Source organism: Anticarsia gemmatalis, chromosome 14 (genome assembly GCF_050436995.1).
Source record: "Anticarsia gemmatalis isolate Benzon Research Colony breed Stoneville strain chromosome 14, ilAntGemm2 primary, whole genome shotgun sequence".
NCBI lineage: Eukaryota > Metazoa > Arthropoda > Insecta > Lepidoptera > Erebidae > Anticarsia > Anticarsia gemmatalis.
Window position 1 is genome coordinate 6,895,956 of NC_134758.1, and position 22,796 is coordinate 6,918,751.

Below are 22,796 nucleotides of genomic sequence, written 5' to 3' on the forward strand. Positions count from 1 at the left end.
TCGCTTGCGTCACATAAGAGAGAATGGGTCAAAATTTTCCCCGTTTTGTAACATTTTTTACTGGTACTCTGCTCCTATTGGTCGTAGCGTGATGATATATAGCCTATAACCTTTCTCGATAAATGGGCTATCTAACACTGAAAGAATTTTTGAAATCGGACCAGTAGCTCCTGAGATTAGCGCGTTCAAACATACAAACAATCAAACAAACTCTTCAGCTTTATAATATTAGTATAGATTTACGAAAAATAGACTACACGATGTCATCGTATTCCAACGGACACAACTGCCAATTACAAGGTATTGGATTCGATTCCTGGGTGTGGAAGGATGTGTCAATAAATTAACCTCTGTCCGTTGAAAAATTCCTACAACAGCCGACAAGTTATACGTTTATAAATTTTAATATGAGTGATGGTAATCATCGAGGCTATATTAATTTAACTCCCAATTCGGAAAATGTATATGACCAGCTTGTAGACAAAGCATGATATGGTCAACCCTTTATTTTTAACATAGTACGTATATTCGTGAGTATTTATATTCCCAAAAACGATTGAATATTTGTATATTTGTCTCTACCTAGGACTCTCTAGTAAATGCTGAACTAATTTTGATGGGACAGTGGGGACAATACAATAACCTGGATACCTGGTTCCCAATAAGTCTTTTACACGGACGGAGCTGCAGACAAAAGCTAGTAGAGTAAACATAACGAAAACACAAACATAACGAACTGTATGTGTTAATCTCGGAACAGTCAAAATAACTTTTTTGTTTGATGGCGTTAAGCTGGTTGCGACTGTTTCTGCGGTCGCGACTAAGTCCTAAAGGTTTGTAAAAACAAAACGTTACTTAAAAACATTTAGCAAATGCTTAAATAACTATTGTGAGTGTTGTCACTTTTTGACATAAATTCGTTCTTACTCTAGCAGTAACTAGAGTGGTAGAAAAGTGGTATTATATTGAAATAAATTGTGTTAAATATTAAAATAAAATTAATGCACATAGTTTTGTATTTTATAAAGCTGGAATTAGGAAATTTCATTCATTACTTTCAAATTGCAAGGATATTTAATAAAACTTTTGTAACCGGGACCTTTTTGTACTTCTACTACTACTGTTAAATCGTTGGTCGAAGTGACTTCAACTTGTAATCGACCACAAACGAATAAATACCAAACAAATTATCTTGATAACTGGCAATAACAATTAATAGCTATTTGTGACAATAAAAACTCAAAATTGTGAGAATAATATGTGATTAATTTATTCTTGTCATAAATCATATTGAAGGTTGGAAAACTCACATATACGCGAATACTTTATACAAAATCATAACATAAATTGTTTGAGATTCCAACAACAACAGAGAAGCTCAAGTAAGATAATATGCGTAAGACAAAGTATGGCGGTGCTTTAAATGTTTAACTGTTGTCTGTGTATTATCCTTGAACAGATCGTGCTTATGTACGTAAATGTGCAATTTGAAGTTGTTGTATGCCCTGTGCACAATTAAACTTTTAAATGTGTAAACATTTTTATAAATAATATTATAATAGATGCCGTGCCGCGGTTAGAACAATGTCTACACAACAATGCTTGTTAATTGTAATTACGAAATACTCCTGACTCACTACTTAATGAGAACGAATAGTTCACAAAAGCTATCTTGGGCCAACATTGACTTTAATCACGATTGATATCACATTTAATGATACCAATCTAAGCACACTTCAACTATGTAACGGTCGCCTTGTGCCGCTGCGAACATCTCTTAATGTTGGTTAATGTAAGTGGAACAAGGTTCATGAGCGTTCGTAGCCACCGGTGCATCAAATTATACGAATAATTGCACCGGCATGGCGGCAGGCGACCGCGCCGAGCTCCCGGCGGAGGCTCCGACTCCCTGAGCCGCCATTGTCGGCCTGCATCTCCGCAATAAACTACCAAGTTCAAGAGCGTCTCGCGCGTAACGATCACAAAAAAATAAATAAGTACCTACACAAATTGGGCACGAATATCGATCGGAGGTAGGTATATATAAAAATGTGTTGGTCGTGCGCGGCTCATACACTCGACACACACCGCATCATGCACGCGTTCCTCGCGCTTGTCATCGCGCTCGCCGCGCCCGCGCTCGCAGCGCCCCGGGACCGCCTCGGCTTCGAGAGGGAAATAGACTCCTCCAGCTTTAACCAAGTGCCTCATCCACACGGTTACGTCCTCGACGCGGAATACCTAGCTTCTCAGAAGAATAAGGCGAAGCTCATCACCAAACCGTTGCCCAATGACGCCGTCATCGCCGATAATGTGATATTAGAATCAAATGTGCTAACGATAGTGAGACCGGCCAAGAGACAAGTAGACAGCGAAGTGAGTCCTCAACTAGTGCGACAACGACGAGGATACAACCTGGAGAACGTGAGGGTGCCGGCGCGGTACCCATATCTGGCAGTGCCGAACTATAACCGCTCCCGTCGCTGGGGCTAGTGGCCGCTGGGCGATTACCCGCGACTCGCCGGCGCGGCGATGCACGCCTCCACCAAATGTCAAGGCTGCACTGATGGTACAATGGGACGCCCGGGCACCGCGCCGCGCGCCGCACCGCGGGCGCATCCCCTGTACATGCGCACACGACGCACGTAGACTGTACTTACACTTTACGTTATTTATATGAAGTGGCTGTGATCGAACTCTCGAGTTATGCCGTTACCTAAACGGTTAGGAGGCAACGATTGACAGAGTATTAGATTTAATATTGATTAAGAGTGTAATTAGAAATTGTAGATTTAAGTAAGATAATATACAAAATATAAACATACAATAACTTTGATTTCATCAACATATCAGTAACGCCTGACGAGAATATCATTAAGAAAGTTCTAAGTGGAGTGATCTACAGGCTCTACATAAATTTCCCCGATTTCCCTAGTTTTCAAGGGATTGTTATTCTAGTTTATGTTTGAAAGGTAAAAAGTAAGTGTTAACTATAGTTATCTTAACTGAACGCGTAGACAGTGTTTTGCAATAATAATATGAAGTTCATCGAAGACCAACAAACAACATATAAACAAAAACAAAATTATCATATTTTTATATTTAAAATATGTATTGCGGAATAAATAATTTCAAATTCAAATTCGTTCACTTCAATGTTCAAACATTCACTAGTTTTATATTAACAAGTATACATAGATTCACGTCGTCATTTTGGTCTATAAGGTCACGTATTCAAATTTTTTGTGTTCGATATCATTTAAAGTATTATAATTGTATAAGAAACGTGCCAAGATATAATATCTGCAGTATAATAGAATGAGTACCTATCAATATTGTAATCAAGGCATCGCGTGTAAATATGAACAGTCTCGCACAGTGCATACCTATTACAGTAATTAGACCCTATCATTTAGTAATGAGGACAATGAAATATAATGTATGCGAGGTTAGAATGCAGTTGTTACAATCGGTGTCAGCGAAGCTGTTCAGACGTAGTACACAAAGACCTGCGAGGTACTGAAGCCATGCTTGAATTGCTGCAGTAATTATCGAAACTATCGTTACCCAACACAAGGCGACTGGATATGATTAGCCTTAATACGATTACCTTCAACCATCAATATAAAATGGCTTTCCAACCGACATATTATTACAACAACTTTAGTTTTTGCCAAATATATGCTAACGAAAAGTACAGAAAACTGGTGCGTCTCGAAGATGACAACTATTTTTAACTTACTTATATTATAGAAGCTCGTCAAACCTGTCTACTGGTTCGTTTGCATAGTACAATATATAGTTAGATTTATACAAAAGTATAAACATATTTATTATAACTCTACATTGTATCTATTCCTTGACACTTGGCTCTTAAACTTACTAAGTTTATAGCATATACAATTGCCTTGCAGGTAAGTCAAAGTCAAGTCAGTCAAACTAGTTGAATACCTAGTTAGTTTTTTACTATTCATATCTTTAAAATAAAATCATTATCGACATATTCGTATCATTTTCAACACACAACAGTGTACGTAAGTGCCATATTATATTATTTCCTTTTCGTTCGTTTTATATTCCAAACATTACTCATATCAGATTTAAACAAAAAAACTCGACAAGTGTCCCGAATAAAAAACAAAAAATACATTATGTTATAATATGTTTTCAAATATAACGTAATAGTTAATATTCTAATGTCAATATACTAAAAAGACACTTCAATAAAAACAAACAGAGATCATAAATATTGCGTGCTTTAACATTACACAATTCAGGAGTTACCGAAGAATAAATGCGGTTTGATACTTTTCATAGTTTAAGATCTATTAAAACTAAACACATACTCAAATTTGATGTTCGTTAATCTTCTATAATAAAAATATATGGATTTCGTAGTTCGTTATTACATAACTAAGACTGCCAAGGTGTTTCTTTTTTTGGTAAAATTCTTGTTAGTAGCTGGATACTTCCGAACGCGCAGGGAACCTTGACGATATAACCTCACATGTAACTAGACTGGAGTTTTACAAAAAGATCTTGTCATATTTGACTGACTCCGTGGCGCAGTGGTTTTGGTTACCACGCCACTACCACTGCGTCGGGAGGACGTGGGTTCGATTCCAACACGCACCAATTATTTGTGCGATCCACAAATAATTGTTTCGGATCTGGTTTGTGTCCGTTGTTTGTATGTTTGTAAAAGTCCCCGCGACACAAGAGCAATTCTTAGTTTGGGAGTTGTCTTTTTCAAAGAACAAAAAAAAATATTTAATGCTAAAAATCGGCACTTGGCACAACGCCTGTGACAATGTTTGTCTAAAGCATATAATTGAAACAGATTTTGAGATAACATTAAGAATGTTATTCGTCGTTTTGGCAGCTTGTTGACAGGCTGTCAGTGTGCAGTGTACTCCGCTCCGGGCGACTCTACCCTCCGCCCTTCAACTCGCAAACAATTACTGTCAGATGCTTGCGCTTAAACGCCCTAATAAAAACATCTTAATATTTTATGAGATGTTAACATACTAAAACCAGTGAAAATATTTAATTAACTGTTAAATGTTTGTTTATTATATTGAGCTGTGTATCGTGGTCAAGTGAAAATAGGCGTAAATATTCTATACAGATACAATATACATAGTACATAGATATGCAGTATTATATAGAGAGAAAACTACTCTAAAATAAGAAATACCTAAAGAAAAATAATCAGTAGGTAATAATTTCATAGTTTTGCCTTCAAAATGATGACCATATGAAAATGTAGGTCTAGGAAAAGTTGCATTTTACTTTCAAACCGTTCGAGAAAGGAAAGTCGTAAACGACAACTTTCTTTCACGAGTACAAAAATATGTTTGTTCTATTCAAATGTCAACATTAGCATTAATTATTCGCTCGAAATAACAACAAATGAGTCTTGGATTAGAAGCTTTTATGTTCAACGCTCTTTCATATAGAAGACACCAACTTTTACCCATTGATCGCAGCGCTGTGACAAAGGTGAATCGATCGATAGTAATGTACCGTGTAATAGCGCTGAGATTACTCCCCTATTAGAATGAGGACTTGAAGCCACAACTTGCCCCACTTGATAGGTACATACATTCTATAGATTTATCTTAATCTTTGAATTGAATGCCACAAATAAGGTAGAGTTTCGGGTATTTCTAGAACTGGGAAGAATTGTAATATGATTCTTAAATTGAGATGTCTGATAAAACGAACATATTACCTATCAATATCGGAGTAATATTTTATCGTATGTAGATTTGTCGAGTTCTTCAGACATCAACAGACTTCTATGTGTGGGTAACAAATGTTTCATGTTTACATTTTAATGAATATTACTAGAATCCATGACACCGTATCGTATTTGTTATTCATTGCAAAGGTAAGTGCTTTTGATTATAATTCAAAGACTGATCAGGAAAACATACAAGAAAGATATGCATATTAATGCGACAACAACTTCTTCCGCGATACATCAGAAAAATACAAATGAAAACAACCCAAAGAATAATAAAAACCTTTGAATCACAACATAACATACATTTATAATTGAACGCGTACAATTTACAAGATGCTCGTCTCCACCGACGTTTCTTTTGAGGTTACATGTCTTTGAAGTATAAAGGCGAGTGCTCATTTCACTTGGGCAATTGTTAAGCTGTCAAACGTGTAAACCGTCAATGTCAAGTACAGTTAACTTTCTTTGAGATGAACGATCAGTCTGTCGGGCGGCCGACTGACACCTAATAATTGTCTTCTGTACCCTCACGATCTAGTCCCGCTATTCTTGATCTGTGCTAGCAAGTCTACGCCCCTTGTTCTCATTTACCCACTCATTTCAATACCTACGTGAAACACGTTCTATTTATTTAACCACAATTTAGTGCGCGCACCGACAACTCTACCAACTGAATAAACACATCGATTAATTAATTATGTACTTCGATTACCTGTCAAGCTAAAACGTTTAGTAAATACCTCATTACGCTTATTCAAATTGGCCTTATTTTTAATCAGTTATCCTCCACCTGTGCTCATTTAAAATTAAAGTAGCCAACAGCTCCCGCGCGCCATCTAAAAACAAATTTGTTTTCATCGCCCCGGGGACGGTAACACGAAACGCCTTAGTAAGAGCTTATATTGAAATCACGCTGTATTTTTAAGGATTATATCTGTAATAACAGTTTATCTAGGCTAGGAATAATAGTTTGCTATGATAGATCCCACGACCGAGTTTCTATTGTAGACCTGTGTATACCTACAGATAACTGTTGGCTTTCATAAGCTTATTCTAGTTCGGAGAAATTCTATAATAGGAATGTACTTGATATATTTAAATTATTCAGCTAAATTATTAGTACGCTTTTTTTACTTGATTGAAATACTACGAGCAAGAATCAGCATAACAGTGTGGGTGACTAAGTGAGATAACAATTACCATCTTTAGGACCATACACCTGAGAATGTGTGCTAGCTGTCTTTGTTTACTTCAATCAATAAATAAATAGAATAGAGCATCTAAAAGAATTTTATATTCGCTAAGTCCAAATAAATTCTTGCGATGAAACTACGAATAGAGTTCAGACAATTGTGTGAGCGGGCGTCGACACAGCAATACATAGCTATCTGAAGGAAATATCGTCCGCGGCGTGCCACGGCGGCGAGCGTGGTACGTGATCTTGTTATAGGTGATACTTTTCTGTGCCAATCTGTTATTTATATCCTAAAAAGACTATATACACACACAAATAACAGTATGAACATAACACTCCTCACACCACTTAGAACACCGCTATGTAAACCTATGACTTGTGAAATCAAACGGAACAAATCTTAGACAAAAACTGTACATGAATAAATAATTTTATTGGTACAACGTACGCTTGCAGTAGAGCCGACCTATTCAAGGCCTAACCTATTAATTTGAAGTACTTTACGTGGATATATTATAAAATAATAGTATTATTATTCATGTTATAAATCAAAATGGAAGTAATCATTTATCAGGTATGAAGATGAGGTCGGGATGTAATTATCGCCGCAGAAATAATCTACATTGAACAGGAAGTCTGTAAGCTATTATGTTGTCCTGTGGATAAAACTCGATTGTTTGGTGTGGTATCAAACTGTCACGAACAACTTTTATACGTGTTGACAGTGAAGAGAATTGTTATATTTTTTTTCTATTTCATTAGGCGTGTTGTAGGAGTGGTGCGGCGTTATATCGAGACAACCCCCGTCGCTCTGTTATTGTAAATGTCACGTCAGTAATGTGATGTCGTGTCGCGACTATTACTTTACCCTTCACAGCAATTTTATGTCGGACTTCAACTCATTATTTACAGTACATAGAACTGTCGGTACACCTACTTACGTCAACAAACACGTACTTAAATAAAGGTTTATTTTATTTCCTATTTTATTTTATAGCGCCAGGTAGTCATTTGAAGGCGTCGCGCGATAAAAAAGCATATCAATTGTATGTTTTACTAATTTCTTGATGATCTGACCTTAAATAATGACGAAGACAATGTATAATGTTGTTCACGATTATATCTCAAGGCTGCTCTACCTGGAACTAATTAAAGGCTCGGCATCCAAATATAACATCCATAGCTAGTACAAAAACACCACAGTCGTTAAGCATATTTACATTGTTTCGTCATAACTGTAGCAATGTACCGAGGCATCGCCTATTCGTTTAATATTCACGATATAACAGAAATATTATATACAGATTCACGAAGCATGTCTACTAGATCAATAATATTCAAACTTAATTTGAAATTTGTATCGTTTTATTGAGCGGCCGTGTTAAGCCTTCAGCGTCGCTGCGAGCGTCTCGAGAGCCCGATTGTTTGTTGTGATCGGAAACGTTTACATTTGTTTACTTTCGCGCCTCCCCCTTCGTGTCCAAATTCTAAATGTCTTGTTCCCCACCCTCACACCACAACGTAGCGTCCCCCACAAGCGCCTGTCACCACACGAGATGTCCAGGAAGAGGCTTCATACATTTGAAACTACGAGACTTGAATCATTTCATTCATACAAAAGTATTTTATCTACGTCTTACTTTAATTTATGTTTTATAGAAGAATATATTATTATTATACTAATTTTACGTGTAAATTCACGTCTACGTATAAGATTACCTTAAAGTATAAAGTTAACGTTGTAATTACGCAAAACTTAAATTTTGTCGGTTCAAGTGAATCAAAACGTTGTAGGCGTGAGACATTTTAAGTTTTAGAACTTTGATCCTTTGCAAAAACATAATTACTTAGCGTAATCTCAAGTAACCGCTAGTTTCTTTACAAAACTATATTTACTTCAGTAATCATAGCAGTAAAATTAATTTGTTTCTTCTAATAATAAACCTGGACATAAAATATTCATTGAAAGCCATTTTCTTTTTTGTTTAGGTTTATAAACAGAACAAGTTTGTTAAGTGGTTTTGAAAGTCGCTACTTGTCGCTAATAACGTATAATCTTTCAATACTTTCTTTTATCTCAATTAACATAGTCGTGGTTATGTATTATACCTATATTTATTAATACATCGATTATCGATTTCGAGAGTCATTTTAAGTTTATTTCCACACGTCAAGGAAATATCGCCAAAAAGTAAACAGGAAAAACGATTATACGAAAACAGTAACGGGAACAAAGAAATCGTTTGTGCTCCAACACGTACGTTTTTCTAACATATACTCTGGAGAGCAATATTTATTCCAACTTACACTTTTTACTTTCCTATAAACGCGTGATTTTTGTATATATTATCCAATCGTGTACAGTAACTAACACTTAGAACAGTTAACCGTTACACAAGCTATTACAAAGCTTTTTGTACTGCAATAATTTTAATGGTAGGTACCAAATGTTCCCTAGATAATAAAGTCAATTTCCGCCGTTTCATAAAATGGTCACACGCAACGATGAAGCAATTTTATCGTGTTTTATGGTTCAGCTATGTTGTTTTTGTTCTTGCGCTCGATAATGATAAATGAAAGGGTAAAACAAGTAAACGCGAACCGAAAACCGGAACGAACGTGATTGCATAAGCCCATGTGCACTGAACAACCGGTGACGGGGTCAATGACCGACCGACACTGATTTTTGCACATTTTTTGACAACTGCAAGTTTAAAACTTGGAATGAATGATTCCAAGTAACTAAATGAAGTGAACAGTCTTCACATACACTACGGCTAATGATACACCGGATTTATAAATATTTATTTATGACGAATTGAACACGATCCGGTTATTACACATCTGCCAATTAACTTTACTATCTATTATTTATAAAATTAATCAAAGAGGAACGACTTCATGTTTGTTTGATCAGTTGCTTCCTGTTTACTTTACATAATCCCGTATCATTGCTATTATAAATTGAAACAAAAAAGTTCACAAAACAATTGGATTCCAATTATTCTCATCGCCGTATTTTTGTTTGCAATAGTGGTTTATGTATTGCAACGTTCTGAAAATAGCCTCGCGATATTTGAACTTAGATGCTTAAATGTGAAAACAACCAGTTTATCATTATTATTTATATATTTGAAAGGAATCCAAATTCCAAAGCGCTAATAATATATAAGTTAATAAGACAAAACAGCTTTGTTCGTTATCCTCGTACTAAATATTTTCTATCGATTTACTGGTACATAGACAAGTTACTCTGCCATTAATACTGTGCTCACAACAGTCACAACTCAACTAATTTCTACATTTACATGTAAATGACATACAAAACTTTAGATGTACAGAACAATGATAATAGACGCTAATGGTAAATGGCTCGTATGATAATTACAGAATATGAAAGGAATATACTCAAGGAATCATCTGATATAATATATGGAAGGCATGTATTGTATTCTCCATTTTTTCAACAAAAATATTCTCGCATTACAGTGTGAAAGTCTATGCGAATGCTCCATTTATGGGAAAGCTCCCGCGAAATAAAAACATTTTCTTACTTTTACTTTGTATCCGCCTTTGGGCATACTAAAAGCATCGTGTGAAATTTCACCATAATCGTTGGCAAATTGAAGAAACTACGTGCCCGTGACAAAGGAGGTATATTACGGAGTTGAGGCTTTCACCCCACACAGTCACACAGCGCGACCTACGTATAAAGTTCACGATGTCGACTTTATATAAATCCTATACTCACGTATGAGTAGAACTTTATCAGATAAGCAGATATTGTTGTTGCGTTTACTTTGTTGACGATATCTATTGTGGAGGGTTGAGAACGAGCGCAACACGCAACGACTTATTTACTGAAATAGACTCTTTTATATTGCACAGCTTACACTTTGTTACTTTATGTTTTCTTTTCTGAACTAAGTGCTTCCATAAAGGAAATATTCAATTATTTGCGCAAAGTGGGAGTTCTAAGACTTTCTATGTATTTAAGCTCATACTTGGAACTTAAAATACGCCAAAATTGTTTTATAACATTATATTGACACACGAAAAGTATAAAAGATTTTTTTTTAAGCTCTAAATTGAACCAAAAATATGGTCATAGATGTGGTGAATGTATAAGGTAGGTGAAATGACAAAAAGCGTTTCTCTTTCACTTTGTGCGGGCGGGGGAAATGGAGACGCGTGGTTGGATTTCAAGGCAGCTTCCTCTTTACATAGCTTTGCCATACTTTCAAATGAACCCGGATGTTCCCGACGTTATTTCACGGAAAATTCATTTCTGACAAGACACTGACTACAAGTGCTTACACAACAATAAACGTGAAAGTTTGGATGAATATTAGTATCTCTATATTGCAAAAGATGAAAGCTTCAAGGAGTTTAGTAGTGCCTGTATAGTACCTCCATGCAATTACTTGACGTCGTCGTATTCCTTGAATACACGCTGTTATCAAAGTAACAAAATGTAAACTTTCATTCCATCTTGCTCGTACTTATGTCTAATGCATTTTAACGCAAGAATTTTAAATTGCACCGCGCACGTATCTTGTTAGAAAAGTGGTAATGATGTAAGTGGCTGTAAAAATATGTCCTTGGTAACCACTTTGTCTCGCACCATAACTTAATTGATTGATCGTTTTCACTATTTTACAAACCAGAACTATATGTACCGTTGCATGATAATCGTAAAATACGGCAGGCGTAGGCGTTAATTTCCTATATGTAGGTGAATAAATTAATTAACTCAGTGTCCAGTGGATCACATGCGAACACGCTAATTGTTTTAACTATTGTGTCTGCTACACTGACAGTTAACCTGTTAATACATTTACAATTAACCAAGCTAGGTAATTTCAACCAAGGCGGTGAACAACGGCGGCAACCTGGGCGGACGGACTATCGCTTACCCAGAACACAATTAAAATGTTTTGGCTGTAAAACTAGCATTTTTTTTTGTTTCCATTATTTTTTAACGTGGCTAACACCGACATCACTGTTGCCCAACCGGCGGTCTGCAATTAACCTCTTATTACTAACAGGCAAAAGGATATAATTATAAACTACACGTAAAACTACAAAATTCTAAAGATAATTATACTAAAAGCTACTATAAAATAACCCTAAAGTGAATTATAACCAGTATTTTCATGCATTAAGCACTTTTATCGATCGATTCCAACGTTAGGTACCTACTAACTTAAGCTATATAAAAACAACAAGTTTCATAAAGTCAACTAATAAAACCGTCTGAGATCTCTTCAATTTGAACAAAACGCCCCTTAAATTTGGAGACGTAATTGGTTACGCATAAAGCTGATTTAAAATGGATCTCAACGGGCAAATCCTTAAGCTGAGTTGAGTCTCACCTGATTAACTACGGAACAGTCAGAAAACTGGCTCGTAAAGAATTCATAAGTATCTACCATCCATTAAACTTCGATCTTAATCTGGAAATGAAACGAGAACGTGGGCTGCTATCAGCTGTTTATATTCTCGCCAAAACTTACTCATTTACATACTTACCTGCCAAGTTTATTCGATGAAACACACAACTTTTTATAAAGTATATCTATCTACCTATAAACTCCATCTTACTTTACTGTGTTACTTTCGTACCAAGTACATAATAAGTAATTAAGAAATATTCTTTTGCTATTCCGCCCACTGGGGCGCCTAATATAATCTATGTTATGAGCGCGGTAACTAGGCGGGACTGTATTTGCCAAAAAAAGAAAAGGTGGAAGTGATTCATCTTCGCGAAATTATTTTTGTAGCGAACACGTGCCCATTCATAATTCTCAGCTTTCACACAATGTCCGATGTTTGTGTTTGTAGATGAAAGCGTGAGACCTACGGATCTTTACACATCGTGGAGGCCAACATTTGTTTAATACACACATTTTTCAGGTTGGAATTTTCTAATTTAAGAAGGGACGTGGTGATAACAATAAGAATATATTTTTATTATTTTATATAACTGTTTTGTTGAGGTCGTTTGCTTTCAACTTGGACGTAATGTTATACAAAAATTGGCTTTACATTTTAGTTATGATAAATCTTACTGAAGACGTCAAAACACAACTATTCTTTAAATATTGGTGTCTTTCTATGTTATCTGTTTCAAAGATTTCCTAGTATCACGCATGAACTGCATTTTATTAAAATACCAATAACGCGAAGAATTAAAAAAAAAAAACTGCACAAATCCATAACGAAACATGACAGGTAGTCGATAAAATCAATCAGTGAGACATATACTAGTTGAAAGTTAATTATCGCATAACGGGGTTGAGATCATTGGAGCATACGTGTTTGTAGTTAGTAGGTAGGTGGCTAGGTGCGCCAACGACCTACGTACGGGTTTGTTCTGTAGATTGGAAAATTGCGCATCGACTTCATTGAATTACATCACCGCAACGAGTAGCCGACCTCATCATCCCGTTATCGTGTTAATCGCAAATTTAATTTCATCTAGTCTAAAATATACATGTTCTATGTACCTGCTTAATTAAAATCGTTTTTGTGCCGATATTATGCTCGCATACGTTATTTGTTTTAATTATACGGTCGATCAATATGATAGTTAGGATTTATGATATTGTAAATGATCATTTGCAAGATTTTAAGTAAATAGTTTTGCAAATAAGTACTGTTAAGCATGAAAGTATGTTATTAATAATCCCTAAGCCCTAACCTTTCAGATCTTGAACATTGTGTTACTTAATTTTATTACATTCCAATATATCGTAGTGCTTAGGAACAAACAAAGCTTAATCATATTATTTACAAAATTGGTCCAAGGAAAATAATAATTGAGTTATTGGGTGGGCGTTACACTAATCCGAGGCGTCTATCATATTGTGACGTGATGTAATTAAATTATTATGGCGGCCGTAACATGGGAGTTTACACGGCACTCGTCATAAACGTTCTTACAATACACATTGCACGGACAAACATTACTTTCATTGTTTATTGCACATCATGTCTACTGACCAGAAGATTCTCTGCTATTAAAATAACAATCAAACTCTCGAAACTCCAATAAAAGCAACTTTCCCTGAATCGCTAACGATCGTCGTCGCCATATTTGTCTTAACATATCTATTTATTTATGTACGTGTGGGAATATCGTGTGTATGAATATTAAGATAGCAACAAGCGGTCAATATAGCCATGTTCCTGTAGGTAGGTACATATCAACAATAACAATAGAAATCATTAGTTCGCCGAAACTACGTCCAAACTCTTAAAGAAACACAATGGGCTTCGTTTTGCCGGTGTATTACAGCGGTCGACATTACACGACTCTAGGGAAGCGTGCCATTAATTTGATGAATTTACTCTTATGTACGTACTTACTGAGAGAATTATGTTGTTCAAAGCTCTATTATATTGTAAATTGTTCGTATTTCCGTATCAATCGTATTGTTAAGAAACGAAGGTAAAATCTGTTTATGGTTGATCTGTAATTTATTGTTATTTAACTGAAACTGCTTATTTTCTTTTTAGACAATTTAGTAACATTAGTAAAGGAATTTCAAATTTCCAAAATAAACGATGTATATAATGTATATTCCTTTTCGAGACATGAAACAGTTTTTGGCTAATTCGGTTTAACATAATTTCTAAGGTTTATTTCGGAAAGCACGTCTCATAAATCTTACTGAATCCAAATTATTGATTGAACATAAATAAAAATGTAACAGCTGTTTTAGTAAAAAAGCATGGCCAAGTGCGTGTCGGACACGCATTAATTTTCGGTTCCGTATCTGTTACCCAACCTATAACTTTTGTAGACATTTTATTTAGCTGAAGAAATTAGTTGTGCAACCGTAAACGTTCACAAATTTCGACAAAAACTTTAATGAGTATTACTTTTTTAACAATGGAAAGTAAAAACAAACAAATTTATGTTAAATTTAATTTAAGAGGGATTAAAGCCTGTGCAAATGAATATTTATGTAAGAATTTGTGGTAATCGATTTTTTAAATTTAAAGTAAAACAACCCTAAAGAGCAATCTGAAAATCTCTAAGAAATATTCGACTATTTCGCTTGACGACATGGTGTAGTTTTTTACCAATAACAATAAATCTTCTTTTTCCGGAATTAAAGTACTCTGAAAGAAAAGTGGACAGCTTCCTTTTTTAAATCAATACTATTTTTAGAAGATTATTTTTATAAAAGTGTACTTGGTGACTGAGAAAATATTTAACATTCCAAAAACATTTTGGTTTACATTATTCTCGTTCAGATTTTCGGTCTAGTTAAAATAAAATATTAAAAGTAAATTATTGGTTCTATTATCGTGTTCGTTTTTCCCTCTCGGGGAGGAAAATTTCTAAAGAAAAGCAATAAATAATGAAAGAACGTCAGGTTGACTGTCGGTATTGTGCATTTCACGGTAAACCTTTGTCTTAAGCCTGATCGATAGTGAAGAACTCACGGCGTTAGAACACTCGGGTAGAATACGACACGACCGAAGGATAATCCTCAGCAATCACGATCTCACTTGACCTAAATACCAATTCATATTATGTACCATTTTCCTACACACACGGGATGAACGTAATGAGTGTACTAAAGAGATACTACTATAACAAAGAAATAACTAAAAGCTTCATAGAATAATACCGGATTAAGATGGCGGGACGAATCATTTGTGAATTGTCGCAATTTACTTCCTGGAACATTAAATATCGCTCCAAGCGTTAATCAAAATTATCAATTTAGCTCGGAGAACCATGATTCTGTACGTCAATCGACTACCACAACCGGCTAGCTATTGAACAATTTTGTATGACAATCGCTTTAGCGCCTCTAGCGGGCGTGATAGAAACTATTTTGGCAGTACATTTTAAATGTCCAACTCTCGATTTTGGATGGTTCCAATTGTAGAGAATCATGCTACAGAAGTCCAACTGTTGCATTCTATATTGTATTGTTGATATTTGCGTGCCGGTACTCTGGCTGCAGCACAATCTTTTATGGTTTACATTCCTTTGTGTAATACAACTTACATGAACGTCAAGTGACATCCATAAAAAACATTACGATTGAAGACATTATCCCGACAATGTATATTTAGTTCAATCGCTTTATACCGTCATCCATTATCTCTACTATGTGCATTAAGAAGTGTTCCTCTGCCATTAATTTAATTACTTATAATGGTCTTATTCTTTATGACACGGAAGACAAGGCAGGTAATGGTCAATTACAAAGTTCTGATCTCCACATTAAGATTCCTCACTCGTTCTAACCGCAAGGTGATTTTAGCTTCCGAGTTTTTATAGTACCTACCTATAAGTACATGTATGCACGTTTGATAGAACATTACGCCTTATAAAGCTCGCGAGTGAAGAGATATGTAAAGTGGAGTATAAAAATTGTTAAACACGACCCTAATTGATAACCCTGTAAGGAAGCTTGAATGGAGACTACCTTAGAACCACGTTAATTACTGTAATTTTATAGCACCTTGTGTGAAAATGTTGATGGTAAATTGGTTCAGTCAGTGTCAATCAATCTTCTTTTTTTAACTATCCTTTTATTCTAGCAATGCGACGTGTTTATGCACTTTTAAAATAATCCTTCGTTAAATCACAAAAAGCTTAATTGAATCCGATAAATCCTGGAATCCATTGTTCACGATTGCCTCTTAAATATGGCTGAGGTAAATCTGAACTGCAGTAAAATAAGAATAAATGTCAATGCATTCAATAAAGTGTACTTACAGGTAGCGGGAAAGGTGCTGGGCGGTGAGAGATGGGCGCGAAGGGTGGCATGCGGGGGCCGGGGGCGGGTGGCGGAGGTCCGGGCCTCTCGGGCTGCGGCCTCAGGGGCAGCCTCACTGGTCCTGTCAGGGGGAACGCGAACACCTGCGACTGAGGCTCCGGGAAGTTCATGGGTCTGAAACAATCACATCCATTTAGTAATTCCACCATAGATTTCAAATTGGATTTAACAATAAGCTTTCAACTGTCCAAATGATGTCCTCATGACTCGATTATGCATATATCTTTATCAGAGTAAATACAGGTATGTCTTTTACCTAGAAAAAGTATTATACCTAAGCTACGTATTTCTTTTTTTTCTAATTGCCCATTGTCAAGGCTACAAAACAAAAGGCAATTATAAATAAATTTTCAGCGATTACGCTTACGTAAATCGATTAGCTAACTATGATTGTATTGTGTGTAATAAACATGAATTGTTATTGCAACCGGCAGATTAAATGCAAATAAATATTTAACATAACATAAATAAAATAGTAAGTCGTAAATACATTTACTTAGGTATGACTAATGACTAATATGGCTATTAGAAAACTACGTCAGAAATTAAATCAATATTGAATTCAATGATTGTCAAGATTTTTTCATAATAGTATTACGTAATAATTGTTTGAGGAACATAACGAGGTAATTGTTCTTTATTCATTGTCTGTTCTAAATCAATCAAATCGAGTTAAGTGTACAAACAACATTCAATTCAAAACAAACACCTTATTTATGAACATTGCACGTGTAATAACAGCGGTACACGTGTACTATTTCAAAGAATTATAATTTTCAAGAATCCTAGAAGCGTAGGACCATTATCATATCACTATTTAAGTTTTTTATACCTCCGGAAAATTTATAGGCTCTATTTCAGTAGCCAAACGTTTATTTAAACTACTTCTAAATATTATATTCTAATGCTTTATACGAATATGACACGATGCTGATATTTTGTGAGCTTTGAATGTTTGTTGCATTGTTGACATTTTGTGAAAAATAAAATATAGAGAAATCACAACAAATTCATGAAAATATGAATTACATAACTTTAACTTAAGGCTACAACGATTAAGAAAATCAAATGCTGTTCCTGCCGTTCCAACGCATAGTTTCCTTTGCGTAAATAATTCCTAATTAAGAAATAACTAGTAAACTACGGGCACTAAATATATTCTACCGTGTCTAATACACCACCTACGAATTAGCGTCACTTAGCTAATTGGCTCGCGTAGGTGTAACATATAAGATGTCACCTCTCTATACTCCTTTGTGTTTTAGTCAAGAGATATATCCGCTTTTACAACCAAAGTCTCAAACTAATAGTTTCTAAACATGTCTTTGGCTTTACAAATTATTCAAAGTTATTTCAGTACTACCGTATAATTAACTTCTTACACTCAAGTAATGCGTCTGCAAATCGTTTTATTTTCTCCTCAACGAGGAATCTTCAAAGCTTTCACTTTGTCATCATCATCGAGGGGACATAATGTTTTGTAATTTGTTTCTTGCGAACTTGTCATTCAGGCGCAATTTACTTAAGAAGTAAACATTCATTATTTATACATTTAACATTGAAACAACGAGTCTCGTAACGAGAATGTTTGTGTGACTCAATTTCATTGTTAGCGCAGTACAGGTATATTTGCGCCAAGTACACTAGGAAAAATCAACTCAATGGTAAATATAATTACAATTATTTATAGAACAAGATTGTTTCAACATCACGTCGATTATATCATGCACGTTGGATATTGGATTATTTCTTGTGCATTATATTACATATAAAACGTCGTTACGTAATATTATGAAGTTCTTTAAGCACCGATTTTGTTTACATAATATTATCTGTTTTAGGAGATCAGTGGTTTTGTTTCATTTTCAGTTTGCTTTTTCTGTTAGCGTTATTTTCCTTTCCAGGCATAATAACGTCACTATAACCATTCAAATGGCAAAAACCGCTGACCAAAATAAATATGGGGTTTCACTCACATAGAACATACGTATTATATTCAAATATAAAGAGAATGGAACTCCAAGCTCTGAACTTCTGAGAAACAGGAATAATCGGTCCACTCCGCCGCATTTCAATGCGAGCCAAGCAAAATACCCAACAAAAGAATTTGATCCCTGTGCTATATGTTTTGTACGCAAAATAGACATTGTAAAAAACCTCCCATACAATATTATTATTCATACTATTTTCTGAAGCTAAAAGTTGTTAAATATATTAATAGCCAGTCGCCCTTGACAACAACATTTTATTTACACGTGACTCACGAATGATCAATATTGGTTATTACGTAATTTTATTTTTAATCTACTTACGAAATGTAAACTAAAGCGAGCAAGCTGTTTGTTTTTACTGCTTATGTAATAAATCAACACGTTACATAAGTTTACAAATATATTACATACGGAAACATTGTTAATTATAGTTTCCATTCACGAAGTTCTGTGATTGAGGAAGCATGTCTAGAAGCTTAAACAGAAATTTCTAACCGGAGACTACACAAAGCTTGTAGCCGATCTTTGATGGAATCAGTAGCACCAATATATTGCGATTGGTAACTATTTATGGCATGTATGTTTCCGTTTGTTGAATATTTTATACAAACGTAATCCAATTTACCTAGGCTCATCTCCTCCGTGGCAGATGATGGCAATGCGTTCAGCCTGAGAGCTGCGAGGTGCGAAGGCTCCGAGAATGTTGAAGGGGAATCGTTTCTCCATGGGGTCTTCACGACGTCTCTCAACCATGCAGTTCATACGACCTCTGAAAAAAAATTACACTCCATTACTTTCCAGTTTGCGAAGCCTCTTTTTTCATTAGTTCCCTTAAATTCTCCGCATCTTTATTTTTCTCTTCCAACGTAAGAGGTTAAGTGAAAAATTTTCCGCACAAAAGCGAGGAAAATTTCAATAAAAATCATTCAACCTTCACCCCAAGACGCTAGAACAAACAACAATAATCAAAACGGCTGATTGGTTGCTACCTTTTATGTACAGTCTATAAAAAAACTCTCTCTTTCTGTGTTCTCAATTAATTGCAGACTTTTCCTTTTGCCGATTTTATTATAATAGACCTACAATTATTAAATTTACTTTCGTGGGGACGTTTTGTGAACCAATGCTACTAAATTGTAATTGGTATTTATATCGATATCTTTTCTTACGTTTGAAATAATGACCGTGTTGTTCAATAATGCGAACAATTAAATTTACAATCAGTATACTTTATTGAAGAAATAAGTGTTTTACAAATAAGACATTAAGAAAAAGTGGAACGATATTATTGAGCTGTGTCTATATTTAGCCCACAATTCGCCGAATAAAAAATAAATAGCGATAGCTAAACAAAAGATGGTTTCACAATAAGTATTTGAACAAAGAGGAGGTACATCGCACATGAGGAGGTATTCATCTAAGCGTGTTAGGTCACACACCTATGCCAGACTACCAATGAACTTTTATGAGCATGTTACACAAGTTTCAAGAATTCCCTTTCGTCTACCTTCGACGGCGGCGTTACGCAACTAGTCAAAGCAACACGGAATAAATACAAAAGGAACTTACTCATTTTTGTTAAATATTCAGTTGGTAACTAATTAAACTGCATAGATGTATAAGTATTATTAAGCCTTAGCTATCAGCACGTACATTTTATTCTCTCACAACTAGTCAGACTTGATGAATAGCTCTAAACCCGGCAGTATTCGGCGAGTCTCCGTTATTACGGTGCTTTCATCGATAAACATTCTTATTGAAATGAGTTCTAGTTGTCTCATTCGCATTCAAATTTCGTTAATTAGGTAAGTAACGGTCGTCTGGAACCACTTCTGCATTTATACATTTATTTAACTAAAACAAGGAATTCATATTTGAACATTTTAGACTAGCTGCATAGTATGTCACGACAAGCAAACTTTAGCTAGCATTTTAAAGTATTTACATAATTCAACGTGTCTCTCGTGTTGCTATTATGTATCTAGAAAGGTGCTTCAACTGGCTGCAATTCATACTTACTGCAGTGAGTCATGACAGTAAAATATTTACAAAGTTATGCGCGTGCTGAGATTCCTCAATCAACTTTAATGTATCTCAAACACAATAATAATATAAAGTGGTAATAAAGTCAGACAACATATCGAATATTCATAAGCACTAGGAATCATCTATTCTGAATGTGATCAACAACCTACATATGTAGAGCAGACTAACATTCAAGGTTTCCCAATCTGTGTTTTTATTATAATTAAATAATATATTCAGCAGCTAATTAAGTAGGCACTCGTTGAATCAAGTCGGTTGGAGACGATAGCAGGATGTTGGGTAACTTACTTCTGATTGTTCGCCAGGAAGGCGCCGGCCAGTTCGTCGAGGTCGAACTGTACTGGCAGCTTGAACATGGGCCTGACCGCATCGAGCTCGTCTTCCTCCTCGGCCGAACTGTCAGACTCCGAGCTTTCGTCGCTCGCTGAGTTCGGGGAGTCATTCCTTTCATCATCGATTTTCTGGAAATACCAACAAAATGTCCATTTAAATATTCAAACTTCAACATGATCTATTTGCAGCGGGAAATAGAAATTCCACTGAGATTAATGTAATCAAGTCAGTAAATCGAAACAGGTGGCACTGCAATCAACGAGGGGTTATAGCGGACTCGATTTCATTTATTTAGAAGTGCTTTAAATAAATATTAACACAGCGATACGCTGAATAAACATTTCTTTATAATCGAATTGGTATGGAATAAACAATCATATGGTGAGTTATGCTAAAGTGGGTAAGCGATGTAATGAGTGCACAAGAAGGTTGGGATGCCGGTCGACCCCGTGTACCTCTGACCCGAGTTCATCCCTAGAAAGGAAACTTTCACTTCGGTTACATCGGAACTGCAAGCGAAAGCGTTGACATTTATAAAATAAGATTAAAGATCTGCTCTCATATTTTACAAAGATAATAAAGAAGAAAGTTTATTTGTTAGAAATTCACATAATTACTGTTTATCCGTTTAAAGTGCATTGTCCTCGCTTTTATCATCTACATAGATTTAGATCATTCGTTTTGGTCTCTTTTTTTAACTTTTGTTAATCCTTGATACAAATTCATAGATTTGCATACAGCGTAATGAATCATTTATGCTGCAAATTTTATGATTAAGGAATTCTATAAACTTTTTGTTAAATCTGAAACAGATATAGACTCATCGTGGCCATATTTACAAAAATCGTTTTGGCTCTATTGCTACGAGATAAATAGTATGCAGGCACATATACCAAACAGCATTTAACACTTAAATAGAAAAAAGTGACGTGTGAAACAAGAACGTTATATATCTCGTTCTGTGCTGTTTAGCCGGTACAATGAGTTCGGACATCCTGCGCGAGACAATGCGCCCGCGCACCATTGTTCCAGCGCCCTACGTTTGTAAATATCACTAACATTCGGATAGATAGCTCATCATTGAATCAGCACGAGTCAATGCAAATTTTATTATTGCATTCAATGAATAAGACACTATGGTATATTGTTTCTTCAACGTTATTACGCAAATGTCATAATATTTAAAATCATTATCCATTTGTGTAATGATGGACGTTAAGTAAACTATTACTGTGCGGGCACCGACCGGTTTTATTAGGTAATCGTTTGAGTACAGTACCACTAGTTTCCTCGGTAACTATTGTTTATTATTGATGACAAGCCCAACATGTTATTCGATACACGTTTGCTCTACAAAAGAAATATAACAAAGGCAATTACATTCCAAATCATTGTATCGTTCAGTAAAACATACGTTGTCAAAGAGGTTGATATCTCGCAAGCGAAATTATTTACTCAACCGTGTGTTATTTGTGACAGATGTATGTAGGTATATAGATCTGCGTGTGATTTCATATGCATGTTCGTTATCTGGGCAATACAAATAATACAAAGTGGGCGCTTTCTCGTGGTGCAACAGTGAAGCGGGGCCGCGACACCGCCGGCCGCAGCGGCCCCACTCACCCGCCAGTGAAAGCTATGAGCTGTGACGTCACCACTTGCACCAGCTCACC

The 22,796-nt window shown here is 35.5% G+C and overlaps 2 protein-coding genes across 4 annotated transcripts in view; one reads left to right on the forward strand and one right to left on the reverse strand.

Annotated features, from left to right (window-relative positions):
• The window catches only part of Msr-110, a 55,692-nt gene that overhangs the window by 13,403 nt on the left and 19,493 nt on the right, over positions 1-22,796 (reverse strand). For all 3 annotated transcript variants that reach the window (XM_076122420.1, XM_076122419.1, XM_076122418.1), the window contains exons 4-6: positions 21,079-21,251; positions 19,370-19,513; positions 16,693-16,867 (exon numbers count right to left, since the gene is read on the reverse strand). In XM_076122420.1, the coding sequence (XP_075978535.1) occupies positions 16,693-16,867; positions 19,370-19,513; positions 21,079-21,251 (492 nt within the window). The remainder of the gene's footprint in view (positions 1-16,692; positions 16,868-19,369; positions 19,514-21,078; positions 21,252-22,796) is intronic.
• LOC142978478 (uncharacterized) lies at positions 1,925-2,830 on the forward strand. The gene has a single exon (XM_076122947.1). It carries the CDS (start codon positions 2,050-2,052, stop codon positions 2,491-2,493), a length of 444 nt encoding a protein of 147 aa, XP_075979062.1. The 5' UTR covers positions 1,925-2,049; the 3' UTR covers positions 2,494-2,830.